General features: G+C 44.0%; 1 protein-coding gene across 3 annotated transcripts; it reads left to right on the forward strand.

Annotated features, from left to right (window-relative positions):
* The first annotated feature begins 364 nt into the window (after positions 1-364).
* LOC115103854 (UTP--glucose-1-phosphate uridylyltransferase-like) lies at positions 365-16,532 on the forward strand. Of its 3 annotated transcripts, none has more exons than XM_029624852.2 (10): positions 365-549; positions 2,642-2,757; positions 7,417-7,524; positions 13,415-13,600; positions 13,810-13,943; positions 14,305-14,602; positions 14,922-15,119; positions 15,378-15,620; positions 15,785-15,889; positions 16,052-16,532. In XM_029624852.2, exons 2-10 carry the CDS (start codon positions 2,659-2,661, stop codon positions 16,157-16,159), a joined length of 1,479 nt encoding a protein of 492 aa, XP_029480712.1. In that variant the 5' UTR covers positions 365-549; positions 2,642-2,658; the 3' UTR covers positions 16,160-16,532. The 3 variants fall into 3 exon arrangements, with proteins under 3 accessions (XP_029480712.1, XP_029480711.1, XP_029480713.1); XM_029624851.2 differs by lacking the exon at positions 365-549 and adding an exon at positions 1,433-1,645; XM_029624853.2 differs by lacking the exons at positions 365-549; positions 2,642-2,757; positions 7,417-7,524 and adding an exon at positions 9,598-9,772.
* Positions 16,533-16,705: the final 173 nt, after the last annotated feature.

Consider the following 16,705-nt stretch of genomic DNA (forward strand, 5'->3'; position numbering starts at 1 on the left):
TCTTTGGAGGGGTGGATTAAGGCTCAAAGATGTTTGGGGAAAAAAGGCTATTAAAAGGAAAAATAGGTGAGAAGAAGGTGGTTTAGGCTATCTACTGAACAAAGTCATTATTGACTAATACTCAGATTAGTCAGCAGAGTTGCCATCTGAAAGGCATTAGGTAATTCGTAAATTATTTTATTTTATTTATGCTTTTTATTTTTGATGGAGACCCTTTGTTATAAAAAATAAATTGGAAGAGCTCAGGTCCACCCTCGTGAACAAGATTCTGATTGGGTAAGCGGATTTTCGCATGTTTTGATTGGCCACTAACTCACCAATCGTTTGCCCTCATTAACTGGCCTGGCAAGAAGCCATCTTCGACATTTCCGGTTTTACTTTGGCGTTGCAAGAAGCCTGTCAAAAATAAATATACTCCTCAGGACAGTGAAAATGTACCTTTTAAAGTGTTAATTTGTCACTTGTTTCACAGGCCGAAACCCAGCTCGCTAAAGTAGCCAAGCACCTTGGAGTTCTTTGGTGGATTGATATCAAAATAATTATCGTCAGGTGGGTAGCCAATGCAATGAATTACGTTTGAAACATGTTGCGTGTGATGTAAATGCACTACTAGAGCCTTATAAACTAAACAATTGGCTGCTGGCATGGATATCTTAGTTGCTACCGCTGCTGCAGTATGGCTAACCTGCCCCTGCCACTTCGTCTCCAAATGTACAGTGGCATGTAACCAAGATCGCGCATCGTGTGGCTAAAGTCAACCCAGGGTCAAATTAATCAATATAAATAATGTACGCCAGAGTGCTAAACAGCCGCTTATCAACGGCGGGGTAGGACCAATCATGCTATAGAAGGGCTATGATGCTATTCAAGGAACTGGGTTATGGGGAAATGTGGGCAAATCTAACGTCACATATTTTGCCCACGAATGTGACGTATGGATACGACCAGAGATGGGTGTTCCATAATATATGAACTCTATATTAATTCCTAACTCTCTCTCGGCTGCCTGCTGTGCTAAAGGTTTACATGTAGGCACTGTAGCCTACATATACATTCATCGGACATATCAGCTGGCAAGCACTTATCAAATAACGTTATGCGTGTAACTTAGTTCCGTTAGTGAGACATTTAGCGATTGTTCCATGCTAAGAGGGGTTGTCACTAACTACCATATCCACGAAGTCCAAAACCCCGCCTATTTCTATTAAAATACGATTTTAAACCTAACCTCAACCACACTGCTAACCTTATGTATATCCTTAAATTAACACCAAAAAGAAAAACATTTTTTTTTTCTCCAGAAATTTTGACCACGTAGCCCATTTAGACTTTTGTGACTACTATCTAGTGGAAACCCTAGAGAGGTGGGAGAACTGAGAACAGTACATCTGAACTGATGAGTGGTGTCTGGTTTACTGATGGATTGGTACGTTGTTTACTGAGACTGCAGTTCATATTTTCTCAAGCGCGAGCGGCTGTCACTGGTATCTGGTGTCAAGTCATTGACGTTTATCTTCTATTGTAATATTTTCTGGCAAATTACTGAAGACTATTGAAGACTATAGCCTAGACTTTGGGGATCTTATTTGGATAAACTTCCTTGGCACATATTTTGTCATACGTCCAAAGATGTCTGTTTTTGAAGGTACGTTTTCTTTACCTGTCTGCTATTGATGGCTCTTAAACAGTTATATTTTCCATGAATCTGTAAGTCACTTTTTGTCTTCTCTTAGTTTGGAATGATTTTCACTTTTTGAAAGGCAGTGCATTATTTTTACCTATCTATTTCTTCTGATGCCATCTTGAATTTAGGCTACTGAGGCTATAGATTTCACCACATCAGTATTATGCAATACTGGAATTTGCCAAATTAGGCAACCAATCTCTTAGTGGGGGATATTTTCATCTTGAGTGAAAATGTCAATTGTAACAATTGCATGTCAATTGTAACCAGAGCTGGGTTGCTGCTATTTTTATATTATTTTCTTAACATAATACATCCTGTGTTGAACAGAGGGTGAATGAACCACAGTTGACTGGTTCAATAATGGAGGGGCAGGTAGGCTATCATTGGTTAGGAACGTAACCAAAAGGTTGCTGGTTCGAATCCCCGAGCATACTTGGTGAAAAAAATCTGTTTGTGCCCTTGAGCATCCCTCATTGCTCCTGTAAGTCGCTCTGGACAAGCACGTCTGCTAAATTACTTACATATGGATAATATTGACCCAATAGGCTTGACTTGTTCGTGGTATAATGGACATAGGAAGAAAATGCTAGATGTCCATTAAAATAGATCCAATAAGCCAGCATGTGGGTAGACATTTGCATGGCATCATATGTAACCATGTTCCATTTCACTTATTGTAAAATAATGTGCTTGCTTGCTTATGAATGACTACAAGCTGCCTTGCTCGTTAGAACACAGGCATGCAGTTGTTTCAAGAAGGTTTTGACTGATCTTTAAACTGACCATTTTCTGTATTTGATAGTTTTGAATGGTTCCTGCAGAATGAACAAACTCCTTTTTTTTCTCTCTCTCCCCTTTGGCCTCATACTATTTGATTGTTTTGAATTGTTCAAGCGGACTGAATGATGAAATACCTCCTCTGTTGCTTTTTTTTCTCTCTCCTTTCTCCGGCAGATCTCAGCAAAGCCGGGATGGCAGAGTTTCAGGAGAAGCTGCGGCTTCAGCATGAGACCTCCATGCACAAAGAGCTGGAGAAGCTGCTGACCACAGCCAAGGGGGCTGAACAGGAGGTGGGCATGGGGTTTAGGAGTTTGGAGCGAGAGTACCTGGTGCATGTTTGTGTATCTAGGGTGGTTGTTTTGGAGGAGTGAGGAAATGTCTTACCCTCCCAGAACTCAGTCCAGCAGGGCAACAGGATGGTGAATGACCTGCGTCTCTCTCAATGGGTCAAACACAGATGCACACACTTCATGATTTCACAACATGGACTCGCTCTTTCTACCTCTTTCTGCTCCTCTCCCCATCTTTTCACCCCCCACTCTTTTCTCCCTTGTTTACTTTAAGCCCCAGCAGGCTTGCTTTTAAACCCCTTCCCTATATGATGTAGGCCATACATTCCCACAGAAATCATTGTCACTTTTCATCACCACTGAGCCCTCACCTTACAAAAGGATCAGCTATTACCATGCCATCCAACAAGCACAGTGCACAACCCATATGACCAGAAACTGGAAAGACAATTCTCCCTGCTTAGCAAACAGTTTGTATGCAGTTAGCATTGCTACTGCTAACTAAAGCATTGGCATGATGGCAAAAGCTTTACAAGATAAGCATTCTCACTCTGTAGAGTAAGTGGTTCATTTTTTACTCTGCTCCTCGTTTCACTTCAAACACAACACATTAAAGTTAGACTGCGGAGGGGGGAGAAAAGGCAATTAAAACCCATTGAGGAGGACCGGAGGGTTTAGGAACGAACAGTGAGATGGGCTAGGTGGGAGTTCTAATGATTATACCAATGGGGGCATTTAGAACACACTGAACTGTAACGTACATGAAAGCCATTAAGCAAAGGTCAAAAAGGAGGGTTGCGGGCAGAATGCTTTGATTATAGGGAGTGGGCAGGAAATGATGAAAGTCTACGCTTCACCAAACAGACTGCATCAACAGACTAGAGAAATAATGATGCACATCATTTGTAATACAAATATTGAGTTCAGATGTAGCCTATATGACACATCAAAAAGTATTTAACTCTGTATGCTATTATTGGATTGGTGAGGTGGGGGTGTCAATGTAAATAGTCCGGTGGCCATTTTGTTAATTGTTCAGCAGTCTTATTGTTTGGGGGTAGATGCTGTGAACTTATACAGGATCGGTGGGTCTCCCGTGGGATGGTTGAGCTAACGTAGGCTAATGCGATTAGCATGAGGTTGTAAGTAACAAGAACATTTCTCAGGACATAGACATATCTGATATTGGCAGAAAGCTTCAATTCTTGTTAATCTAACTTCACTGTCCAATTTACAGTAGATATTACAGTGAAATAATACCATGCTATTGTTTGAGGAGAGTGCACAGTTATGAACTGAAAGTTATCAATAAACCAATTAGGCACATCTTGATACAAAAGTTTGAACATAAATGCAATGGTTCATTGGAACAGTCTAAACCTCTAATACGTTGCCCATACACTGCTGCCATCTAGTGGCCACAATCTAAAGTATGCCTAGATTAATATATTGGCCTTTCTTTTGCATTTCAAAGATGATGGTAAAAAAAAAGTTGTTTTATTTTCTTCACATTATCTTTTACCAGATCTAATGTGTTATTCTCCTACATTTCTTTCACATTTCGACAAACTTCAAAGTGTTACCTTTCAAAGGGTATCACAAATATGCATATCCTTGCTTCAGGTCCTGAGCTACAGGCAGTTAGATTTGGGTATGTATTTTTAGGCAAAAATTGAAAAAAGGGTCCGCTTGCCGAGCGGTAGCAGAGAAAACAGTGTATGACTTGGGTGACTGGAGTCTCTGACAATTGTTTGCGGCTTTTCTCTGACACCGCCTATTATATAGGGACTGGGTGGCAGGAAGCTTGGCCCCAGTGATGTACTGGGCCATATGCACTACCCTCTGTCGCGCCTTGCGATCAGATGCCAAGCAGTTGCCATATCAGGCGGTGATGCAACCGGTCAGGATGCTCTCGACGGTGCAGCTGTAAAACTTTGGGAACCCATGGCAAATCTTTTCAGGCTCCTGAGTGGAGATGATAGTTCGTTGGTGATGTGGACACCAAGGAACCTGAAACTCTCAACCAGCTCCATTACAGCCCCGTCAATGTTAATGGGGGGCCTATTCGGCCGCCTTTTCCTGTAGTCCATGATCAACTCCTTTGTCTTGCTCACTTTGAGGGAGAGGTTGTTGTCCTGGCACCACACTGCCAGGTCTCTGACCTCCTCCCTATAGGCTGTCTCGTCGGTGATCAGGCCTAACTACCACTGTTGTGTCATCAGCAAACTTAATGATGGTGTTGGAGCCGTGTTAGGCCACGCAGTCGTGGGTGAACAGGGAGTACAGTAGGGGACTAAGTACATACCTCTCAGGGGCCCCAGTGTTGAGGATTAGCGTGGCAGACGTTAACCCATTTCCACCTGGGGGGGCGGCCCGTCAGGAAGTCTAGGATCCAGTTGCAGAGGGAGGTGTTTAGTCCCAGAGTCCTTAGCTTAGTGATGAGCTTCATGGGCACTATGGTGTGGAACGCTGAGCTTTAGTCAACGAACAGCATTCTCACATAGGTGTTCCTTTTGTCCAGGTGGGAAAGGGCAGTGTGGAGTGTGATTTGAGATTGCGTCATCTGTGCATCTGTTGGGACAGTATGAGAATTGGAGTGGGTCTAGTGTATCCGGGGAGGATTTTGTTGATGTGAGCCATGACCAGCCTTTCAAAGCACGTCATGGCTACCGATGTGAGTGCTACGGGGCAGTAATCATTTATGCAGGTTACCTGTGCTTCCTTGGGCACAGGGACTATGGTGGTCTGCTTGAAACATGTAGGTATTACAGACTCGGTCAGGGAGAGGTTGAAAATGTCAGTGAAGACACTTGCCAGTTGGTCCGTGCATGCTTTGAGTACACGTCCTTGTAATCCGTCTGGCCCAGCGGCATTGTGAATGTTGACCTGTTTTAAGGTCTTGCTCACATTGGCTACCGAGAGTGTTATCACACAGTCGTCGGAACAGTTTGTGCTCTCGTGCATGCTTCCGTGTTGCTTGCCTCGAAGCGAGCATTAAAGGCATTTAGCTCGTCTGGTAGGGTTGCTTCACTGGGCAGCTCGCGTCTGGGTTTCCCTTTGTAGTCCGTAATAGTTTTCAAGCACTGCCACATCCGACGAGCGTCAGAGCCGGTGTAGTAGGATTTACCCCCCCAAAATCAAAAATGATCATTTGCACCAAAGTAGACATCATGCAAAACTTCAAATCCCTGCAAGCTCCTGCACGTCATCTCTAGCTAACACCTTTGCTAACAGTTATTGTATCAATTCAAAACTTGCACAAGACAGTTCACAGAATTGTCCATTTTTAAAGAAATGTAGCCAATTTATTCATTGCTAACATTAGATACTTCATCCAGAGATTCTTACCCTTGCCTCGATTCGGCAGTCTCGTCCAGATCATGTCATTGGTAGTTCTTTATGATAGCCAAATTGGCAGCTAATTAGCGTTTCATTTTTGGGGGGTAAATACAGGCAAATATATTGATAAAGTCACCTTGTCCTAGAGATTTACACGGTTAATAACACCATGTCCCTGTTTGACCATTAGGTTTTATGACTCATACTGTGGTACTCTATTCCAGTACAAGCACACCTGACTCAAATGTTTTACTAATTATCAGGCTGACAGGAGATGTGGCTCAAGGAACTCTTCTGCGTCCTCTCATCTTCCTTTCAGCCATTGACAGCACAGCCCGGGATGTCGAAAGTAGGTGGAAATATGTTGACGATCTAAATCTGGTCCCATACCCTTTCTGGATCGAGGGCCAGGAGCTCAAAGTGTGTGATAGTGTGAACACTTTTTTAGAGCTAATGGTACAGAAAGACTTACAATGGGGCAAGCAGTTTGCTACTATGGTAACCAAGAGCAACAGAAAACGTTTTGTCCTTCGCCGCCTTAAAAGGTTCCATGTGCCACAGGAAGACCTGGTTTGCATTTACACCGACTACAGACGCCCCACCCTGGAATATTGCGCTCCGGCTTGACACAGCTCACTGAACCAGGCCCAGTCTGGTGACCTGGAGCGTATTCAGAAGAGGGTATGCCGCACCATCCTAGGAGGATAATCCAGTTATACTGAGGCACTTCAGACCCTGTCCCTAACCCGGCTTCATGAAAGACTGACACAACTCTACACTGACTTCGCCGTCAGCCTCCTAAAATCTCAATTCCTAGACTGGCTAACCCCTGACTGAATCACAGGAACGGGCAGGAACACCTACAGCCAAAACAAACTGACTACCAAAGTCTAGTTTACCAATCCCATATTTCTGCTCGTTGATTAATTATTCTCTTCAAGACCACAGGACATTATTGATTTAGATTTTTGTAAATGAAAAATGTTGCTCATATCCATTCATATTTGGTATGCTCATGGATTTGTGTTGACTGCTATATGAGTGTTAAAAAAAACAAATGACCCCCCCAAAAATCAAGCCCTTTATTAGTTAATTCAGGTGTGCTGGTTCTGGAATACATCAATTAAGTGGAGATGGCTGAAGTTACTAGAGGTTTGGGAGACACTGATTTAGGCTTTAGTAATGTTATGATTTCAACCGTGTCAGTATTTTTATCAAGCTATGTTCTGCGTGTGAATTGGATGCTATAATGTATCAATAATGTGGATCTTGATCATTTGCGTCCATGCAGAGTCTGATCCTTGGCACTTTCTATTTCAGATTTCCAAAAAGGACTTTGAGGGTTTTAAGAACCTCTTCCACAGATTCCTCCAGGTGAAAGGACCCTCTGTGAAATGGGACAAGATCCACAAGCCCCCAGAGGATCTGGTGAGTAGTTTGGTTTTAACCTTGGTTTTAAAGCTCAGGCATCCGCTATTTGCACAAGAAATGACAAGACATTGTCATACAGATCAGCCTGTGTCTAAAAATGGTTCCCTTCCTTACCATTGGAAATCCATTGTTTCTGCAGGTGTAGACCCTCTTGTACAAAAGGGATTATCTGACCTGTAGTTTCTTTTATTTTGAATAAAGTCTTTGTTGCATATTTAGTGCTAGTCCACAAACTAGGGTCTCAGAAACACTGTTTTGAGTGTAGCATCTCTATGTGTATGTTGGGTGAGATTAGATCTGTAGGCCAAAGCCCCCTTCTACAATGAACATCTGAGCAGATAGATGCGGCCCCTTTGAACTGAACATGAGAGCTGTAGTGGCTGTCATGTGACACTGGCTCTATGAGGGCAGAATGTTGTGGTCCTGTCGTCCTGCAGCATACCAGGGGAGAGTCTGGGACAGAAAGCCCAGTGTTGGGTTTCCTCCACTGGGACGGGAGCCAGGCGCCAGAACACCAAGCCCTCCACATGGTCTACGTCCCCATCCTCTCCCAGCTGACTGGAACATGTGAGGCTCCAGTCAGAGAGGGAGTGTTACAGCGTAAGGGTCACTGGGGCGTGGGCTTTCCCCCCCCGAGTCTAAATGTCGAAGAACGTAGCGTTTTGAGTAGTGCTGGTCAAGAGAGTGCGCCTGCGGTGACAGGAGGTAGACTCCGTTAAAGGAAGGAGAGGGGGGGGGGGGGGGGGCATTTCAGGGAGACCTGGGCTGGAACCACTGACCCATGGAACACTTAGGCCACATGCAGGAAGGCTACATCCAGTTGGTATATAGATGCACACACTTGTTTGTGAGTCTACATTCCCAAGCTCGTGAAGCCCACAGATTATAATGAGTACGTAGTAAGGTATGGAAACAAGCACCCCGCACCAACAGAACTGAAACGAGGTAACCAGATCCAAGAACAGAGTGTGTAGCTATGGGCCAAAGCCAGCCAGCTATTTATCACCTGGGTGACATTTCAGTATCTCTGAGAGCCTGACACCCCACCTTCCTGAAATAACCCCCAGCTCATAGGTTACCTTATAAATAGCCTGACCTCTCCAGCATTCGAAAGCACAGCCTTGAGGGAGCAGGATTCTGGCCTGGGGTGATATTTGGCTTACCCTGCCCCGAACCCACCTCGTGGGTGTGTAGGCTTATCTGCTCTAGCAACCTCATTCTAGGACCGTCTTAAGACCGTCTTGTTTTGGGACGTGATTCATGGTCACGACCATAAGGCTAGGAGTAAGGAACTTGAAACCGGATCTGGACTCGTTCCCCACTTGTGACACACAGGTCCAGATAGATACCGTCTGCTTCTCTACCAGATTCTCCATTCCCTCCCAGTTATGTAATCGCTTCATCGCCAAGGACTCACAGTATCTGCAAAACGCAAAGCTTTTTTTTGCTCTTAGGTCAATATTGCTTGTTTTGCAGAGATTGTCTGTTTGAAGTCCATGGCTGCTAGGGAGCCTGAAAATGCACCTCGAGTTTGCGTTCTCAATATTTAGTTGTTCTAATGCTTTGTCGGCTAGCTAAGTGCATGGAATGAACCCTACATTTTGAGTAGCCTAGTGAATAATAACGGCCCAAGTATGGAACCTTGTGGTATTACAGTATTTATAGGAAGCATTTCAGACATTGTACCATCAACCTGTACACTTTTGATTTGATAGTTTTCCACATTCTAAAGAGATTATTCTGGTTCTTTTCTGTTTCACTCTAGTAAAACTCTTTCTTTGCCTTATAAGTGCTGTTTCACTTCTCTAAATCTAGTCCAGTCTGTTGCCAGATCGGACTGTATTACTTTGGCCCAAACCACATTTGGTTCATGAATAAACTCTGTTAGATCCCCAGAAAACCCATGGATTATCTCAACCCTTATGAGTTTGAGTGACTGAAATTTTCTTGAAAGACCACACAGGAAGCCTTGCTCATCACATTTTCTAAAATTCAGTTTCAATTAATGGTGGTTGGTTTTGGTTTTGTCTTTGTAAAGGGAACTACGTAACTCACAATGAAAGTAACCTCTTTTTGTTGTTGAGAGTAATGGCACTTCACCTCAATAGCCCAGACTTTGGTAAACGCATCTTATTGTGCTGGGTTATGACTGACGATGGTGAACCCACACCTTCAGACGCTGTGTAGTCTTGACTCCAACAGAGCCATGAGAGACTATTGTGTGTTGGAAAGGATCCCCCATAAGGTAAGAAACATTGGTATGTCTTCGAGAGCAAAATGTTCATGGTGATGGAATTAGTAATTAGAAAACCATTTGGTTACTTCTCTCTTGATCTTTTGATACTCTTGAGATATCTTGATTAGGGCCTGGGACGATAGCAGTATCGTGGCAAGGAAACAAAACAAAAAGCATATTTAAATTCTTTAGGAAAACGGCCCTAATGTTGGAAACGAACATTATATTGTCCTCCAGAGTCACAAGTATTTATTTTTCAAGCTATAACACACAATATTCTACATACAGCAGGTTTTAAAGGGCCAAAGTGTTTGTTCTGTTGTGTTTTAATGTTTGTCATGGAAAGAATATCGCAATACTGGTATCTTCCCCAGTGGCGCGTATTCATGGATGCCAAGGGAAGCCAGGCGCACCAAAATGTTTTACCAAAATGTTCTTCAATTCGCAAGAGGCTGAAATATATCTCACCAGAAAAAGCATCCGAGCGAGCAAAACAGTGCCCCTCTGTCTCTGTGTAGACCATCTATCTATCCGATGCGGTCAAAAGAGTATGACATTGTTGCTGCCCATAGCATTGAATGCAAGTGAAGCCAGCGAGCATTTGGCCTCCCTTGATTAAAAAACAAAACAAAACTATAAAATAATAGCCAATCAGCGAACTCAACTGTGAATGGTCCTGGCGCACCAAAAAGAGTGTCAAGGGAAGTCAGTTTGGAACTTGCTTCACTCCAATCACATCAAGAGCAATATGTCATTGGCAGAAACAACTTGAATTGTTGCATCTCGTTGTTGTTAGCTAAAATTCTATACTGAACAAAAATAAACGCAACGTGCCACAATTTTACTGAGTTACAGTTCATATAAAGAATTATAAATAAATTAGGCCATAATCTATGGATTTTACATGAATGGGCAGGGGCACAGCCATGGGTGAGCCTGGGAGGGCATAGGCTCACCCACTTGGGAGGCAGGACCTGTCAATCAGAATGTGTTTTTCACCACAAAAGGGCTTTATTACAGACAGAAATACTCCTCAGGATCATCTGGCTGGTCTCAGACAATCCTGCAGGTGAAGAAGCCGGATGTGGAGGTCCTGGGCTGGCATGATTATATGTGGTCTGCAGTTGTGAGGCTGGTTGGACGTACTGCCAAATTCTCTAAAATGATGTTGGAGGTGGCTTATGGTTGATTAATTAACATTCAATTCCCTGGCAAATGCTCTGGTGGACATTCCTGCAATCAGCATGCCAATTACACACTCCCTCAATACTGGAGAGATCTGTGGCATTTTGTTGTGACACAACTGCACATTTTAGAGTGGCCTTTTCTTTTGTGCAATGATGATGCTGTTTAATCAGCTTCTTGATATGCCACACCTGTCAGGTGGATGGATTATCTTGGCAAAGGAGAAATGATCACTAACAGGAATGTAAACAAATTTGTCCACAAAATTTGACAGAAGCTTTTTGTACATATGGAAAATGTCTTAAGGTGTTATTTCAGCTCATTAAACATGAGACCAACACGTTACATGTTGCGTTTTTATATTTCTGTTCAGTGTAAATTAGCCATGGATGGTAGATTTGGACTTGACTTAATTGTCCGTACTGGCCAATGATTATAACGCCGATTCTGATCCAACCATAAATTCATACATTGTGCCCCTGTGCTCGATTTCTATACAACTGTCAGCAACAGATGTCTGAAATAGCCGAATCCACTAATTTGAATGGGTGTCCACGTACTTTTGTATCACGTTCGCAAGGAATATGAACTAACAGGTTATAGAGCAAACAACGCAATTATCACAACACATAGGTTGTAATATGGCATTTAATGATATTTAATCTTGATTTGACTTTCTGACATGAGAGTTGTGAGGTCTTGGATATTGTAGAGCTTGGGCCAGTCTTTGGTCATGTCAAAATGGTGACCAACATGAAGATTTAGCCTAAATGTTGTTTAAAATACATATTTTTTGCAGCTAAAGGTCAGTTATTTAAGAATCCTTATTGAAGATTATTTTAGCCTGTATGTCTTGAGGGAAGTAGAATGACCCGGCTCTCCAGACTCCTATTCATTTAAAAAGGGCTATAGTTGTGGCGAGAATCAGCCTAGTGGTTAAAACTATAAAAGGGTTTTGAACCCTCTACCACCTAACAAGTGTCTTACACGTTGCTTTGTGTATTTTCCAATAGTCCATACACACTGAATACAGTACACACTGCGAAACAATAAATGGGGTTTGTTGAGAGAAGTGCATAGCCTGCCTCCTCTGTAGCCTATAGTTTCCCAGAATGTAAGCCTTTTTTTTTAGTACAGGACTAGGCTTTCTCCTAATCTGTCTGGTCCTGGAGAACACTGCCCATAGCATTGTGATATCAAATTATAGGATAGCTTTGAAATGGCCTATTGTGGGTGTATCTGTGGGAAGACATTGTCAATATACTGTGAGGATTCCTTCATGGTTTGAATTCCTTCATGGTCACACTCGTCTCAATGGTTCATCCCATGAAGGTGTGAGCAGTAAGGAAGAGGATGAGGCCTGGCTGCCTGTTACCATGCCAACTCTGAAAGGGTAGCCTCCCTCCGACGGTGCAGGAAGTGTGTGGAAACGTTGAGCAGGAGGTGTCCTCGCACCCTCCTGCGTCTGTCTATGCATGTGAGGAGGATGGTGATGGGAGGGAGGTAAAGTAAGGAGGTGTGTCTGTATGTGTGTTGAAGGCAGTGTAACGGATTGCGTAGAAGTTAAGGTCTTGAGTGTGACACACACACACACACTCTATATTTACTTCTTGTACAACACAAGAGGACAAAAAGGACGTGTCATTTTTCCATTTGCCAACAGCGGGGCCAGTAAAGGCCAGAAGGCCTGTTCCTTGTCCCCTGGGTAGTATTCTAAATGGCTGGAAGTACAGGAAAGGACATTCAAATGGTTAATTATACCCACAAAGTCTCACTATACCCCATCCAGCTTACTGTATTCAGCTCACAGTAAAACATACCATATTAACAGTTTGCCCTTTTCAATTATGTAGGCTATCGCTGTACCTTGATGTAGGCATTTTCTGCAGGGGTGTTATGTTCTCCCCTCAGTCTCTGTGTGAGGATGTACTTTAGCTCCACCGCTCTGGGTTTTGACAGCTGTTGCTATGGCTTCACTGAGTAGCACTGTTGCGTAATAGGAGTTTGGAGTGATGCCACTCCACCCCCCCTCACCCTACCTTGAGAAACTTCAATACTGCCCCCAAGCTGTTAACTGCTGAACTGAAGATCCAACATCAAGGATCACTTTCACAGGGATTGATATAAAAGGTTGCCTGTGGCAAGTGAACTGAGCAGTCGGCAAGTTGAGTCTTCTGTGGTTAACCCGTTGGACAGGTGAATTATTTTATTGACAACGACCAAACCGCAACAAATTCCTGTAGCCTAAACTGATATATCTGGACCCTCCCCATTGTTTAATAGAATCCATCAATTTCTGTGTAACTTACTACTTTGTTAGTGGAGGAACGTGTGGCCTGCACTGAAGTGTTCTCAACATTGCCAGTCTGTGTTTAAACAGCTATACATTTCTGGGCAAGTGATACATCTTCAGGCTACTCCTAGTATCTGACCTCTGACCTGTACTTCTTTCCCTTTCTGTTGCAGATCCACCCCTATGACAAGATCAAGGCCCAGGTGCTGCCGGACAGCGTGGCGGCCAGCCTCAACAAGCTGGTGGTGGTCAAGCTCAACGGAGGCCTTGGCACCAGCATGGGCTGCAAGGGCCCCAAGAGTGTAATCAGTGTCCGCAATGAGAACACCTTCCTGGACCTCACTGTCCATCAAATAGAGGTAGAGGATACTGTACTGTACCATTTTTTTGGTCCGAGTGAACATAACACTTAAAAGATATCAGAATATTCAGTATGAGCCAGAATGTTAACTAGAGCTAGTTATTGTAGTACTAGATATTCCTATTTCTACATTCAACATCATTTATGACGGAATGACAAACTATTTGGGAGCCAAACTCCAGTTGTAAAAATGCATCTCCCTCTCAGCACTTAAACAAGACATTCAACGTGGACGTGCCTCTGGTTCTCATGAACTCCTTCAACACAGACGAGGACACCAAGAAGATCCTGCAGAAGTACACACACCACCGGGTGCACATCCACACGTTCAACCAGAGCAGGTAACACACACACACAGACGTCCACGCCTACAGAAATATACACATGGGTTGTGTTCAGCAGGGCACACTGTTTTAAAGCGTTTTTGCAATGTAAAATCCTAATGATCGTTGCTCTTGGACAAGTTCAGGTACATGACATTTTCTCTGTACTGGACATGATCCTGTTCTATTACGATCCTCCTTAACTCTTTCCTGAACATCCTCTCCTTTTTACACCCATCCATCTCTTCCTCTCCATTTCCCTCTCTTCTCACCTCTACCTCACTTGACAGGTTGTCATTGTAAATAAGAATCAGTTCTCATTGACTTACCTGTATAGATAAAGGTAAATAACATTAAAACTCTCCTCCTGCCCCTCTAGATACCCGAGGATCAACAAGGAGTCCCTGCTGCCTGTGGCTAAGGACCTGGGGTTGCACGGCGACCACGCCGACGCCTGGTACCCGCCCGGCCACGGAGACATCTACGCCAGTTTCTACAACTCCGGCCTGCTGGACCAGCTGATCGCCGCGGGCAAGGAATACATCTTCGTGTCCAACATAGACAACCTGGGCGCCACCGTGGACCTGTTCATCCTCAACCACCTGATGACGCAGCCCAAAGACAAGCGCTGCGAGTTCATCATGGAGGTCACGGACAAGACCCGCGCAGACGTCAAGGTGAGCAGAGGGTTGTGTGCTAGCTAGAAGCAGGCAAGGGGTACTGCTGGTTCTCTTTTCTCCCTGGTGGTTCATTAAATTGTTACTGTCGCTGAATGTCAGAGTCCTCACCTCGGCAGTATTTCGGGACCTTGGGGCTAAAGATTTAAGACCGTTAAAAAGTGATAAAGCAACAATGGTAGAGGATGAAAAGATCATGATGAAAGTGACTTCCCTACAATTGTATGATCCGTATTGTACCTCAAATGTAAAATGGCATACAGCCTATCATTTCCTGACTGCTCATGGTTTCTGCCACGCCTCTCAATCTCCTCCGCAGGGTGGCACGCTGATCCAGTACGACGACAAGCTGCGTCTGCTGGAGATTGCCCAGGTGCCCAAAGCCCACGTGGACGAGTTCAAGTCGGTCACCAAGTTCAAGATCTTCAACACCAACAACCTGTGGATCTCCCTGGCCGCCATTAAGAGGCTGCACGAGCAGAACGCCATGGACATGGAGATCATCGTCAACCCCAAGGTGAGAGGACGGATGAAAGGAGAGCCTTAATATTCTGGTATCTGTATCTACAGTGGGTTTAGTTCGTAGCCATGTGTTTTAGGGTTTCCTTTGAAATTCTCTTAACCATCCCATTTTATATGAATTAATATTTTTCAGATGGCAGTCAACCATGGCCTCGAGTGACTCAACTACGATTAGATTTGCATCACTTTGTAATAGCCGCCACAAACTCACTGAACGTTAGCACCAATTACCCTTCAACTACCTCCTCCCCAGACGCTGGACGGTGGTCTGAACGTGATCCAGTTAGAAACAGCGGTGGGCGCCGCGATCAAGGCCTTCGACAACGCCCTAGGTGTCAACGTGCCCCGTAGCCGCTTCCTTCCCGTCAAGACCTCGTCAGACCTGCTGCTGGTCATGTCAAACCTCTACAGCCTGGACGCCGGCTCGCTCACCATGAGCAAGAAGAGGGAGTTTCCCTCCACACCACACGTCAAGCTGGGCAGCTCTTTCACCAAGGTAATGGAACCAAAATGTAGATTTCAATGCATTTTGTCGAGTCATTATGGCAGACATTTTGATTTTATATATATTTGTGTGGGTCTTTTTTGAAGGAGGTAGTCATTCATATTTCATGGTTTGAATAGGTTCTTGACAGTAGAAGTGACCTGTTCTGGTTGTAGGTCCATGACTTCCTGATGAGGTTTGAGAGCATCCCAGACATGCTAGAACTGGATCACCTGACAGTTTCAGGAGACGTCACCTTCGGAAAGAACGTCTCTCTCAAGGTAAAGGCTTCATACCCGAAATGGTACCTCATTCCTATTGCATAGTATTTACTTGGAATACAGAAAATTGATACTGGGCTAGTTTTGCTTGACATCTCTCTAACTGTTGATGTTTTGTGTGTTACATTTGTCTACGTCCCCTCCTCACTATCCATTCCACAGGGAACTGTCATCATTATTGCCAATCACGGAGATAGGATTGATATTCCTGCCGGAGCAGTGCTGGAAAACAAGATTGTATCTGGCAACCTGCGCATCCTCGACCACTAAAGGCCTTCAGGACACAGACGAGACTCAAGGCCAAGAACAAACTATACCTAGGACTGTTGCAGAGCAAGAAAGACACAGGGTGCCGTTCCACAGTTATGTGATCCACCATTTCAGATAAATTATCTGCAGCTTCAGAAAGACTACCGCAATCGGGGTCATTTTAAATCAGCTTAAAACGGATAGGATGGTCCTCCTAATGAATGTTGTGGTTCAGCATACCATGCAAACACAAGGCTTCCGTTGGATACGAAAGCTGTGTTTACACAAGCAGCCCAACTATTTGACAAGAGATCAGAATTGGGCTGCCTGTGTAAACAGCCTCTGTTGCAAATTCTGAGCCAACTAACCTGAATAAAGTACAGTATGGATTCAACGTGTCAGTCTCTCTTGATTTTAAAACTAGAAAATCAAAGGTGTGGCCCTCAAGTATACGTCTATTGCAGTGCACTACAACCCTAAACTAGCGCACCGGTTTCTAATAATTATCTACTTGGAGCAAAAACCTACAGGTGGGTAGCTCTCCAGGAACAGGGTCGGAGAGCCCTG

The sequence above is a fragment of the Oncorhynchus nerka genome, linkage group LG15, assembly GCF_034236695.1.
Source record: "Oncorhynchus nerka isolate Pitt River linkage group LG15, Oner_Uvic_2.0, whole genome shotgun sequence".
NCBI classification, from domain to species: Eukaryota; Metazoa; Chordata; class Actinopteri; order Salmoniformes; family Salmonidae; genus Oncorhynchus; species Oncorhynchus nerka.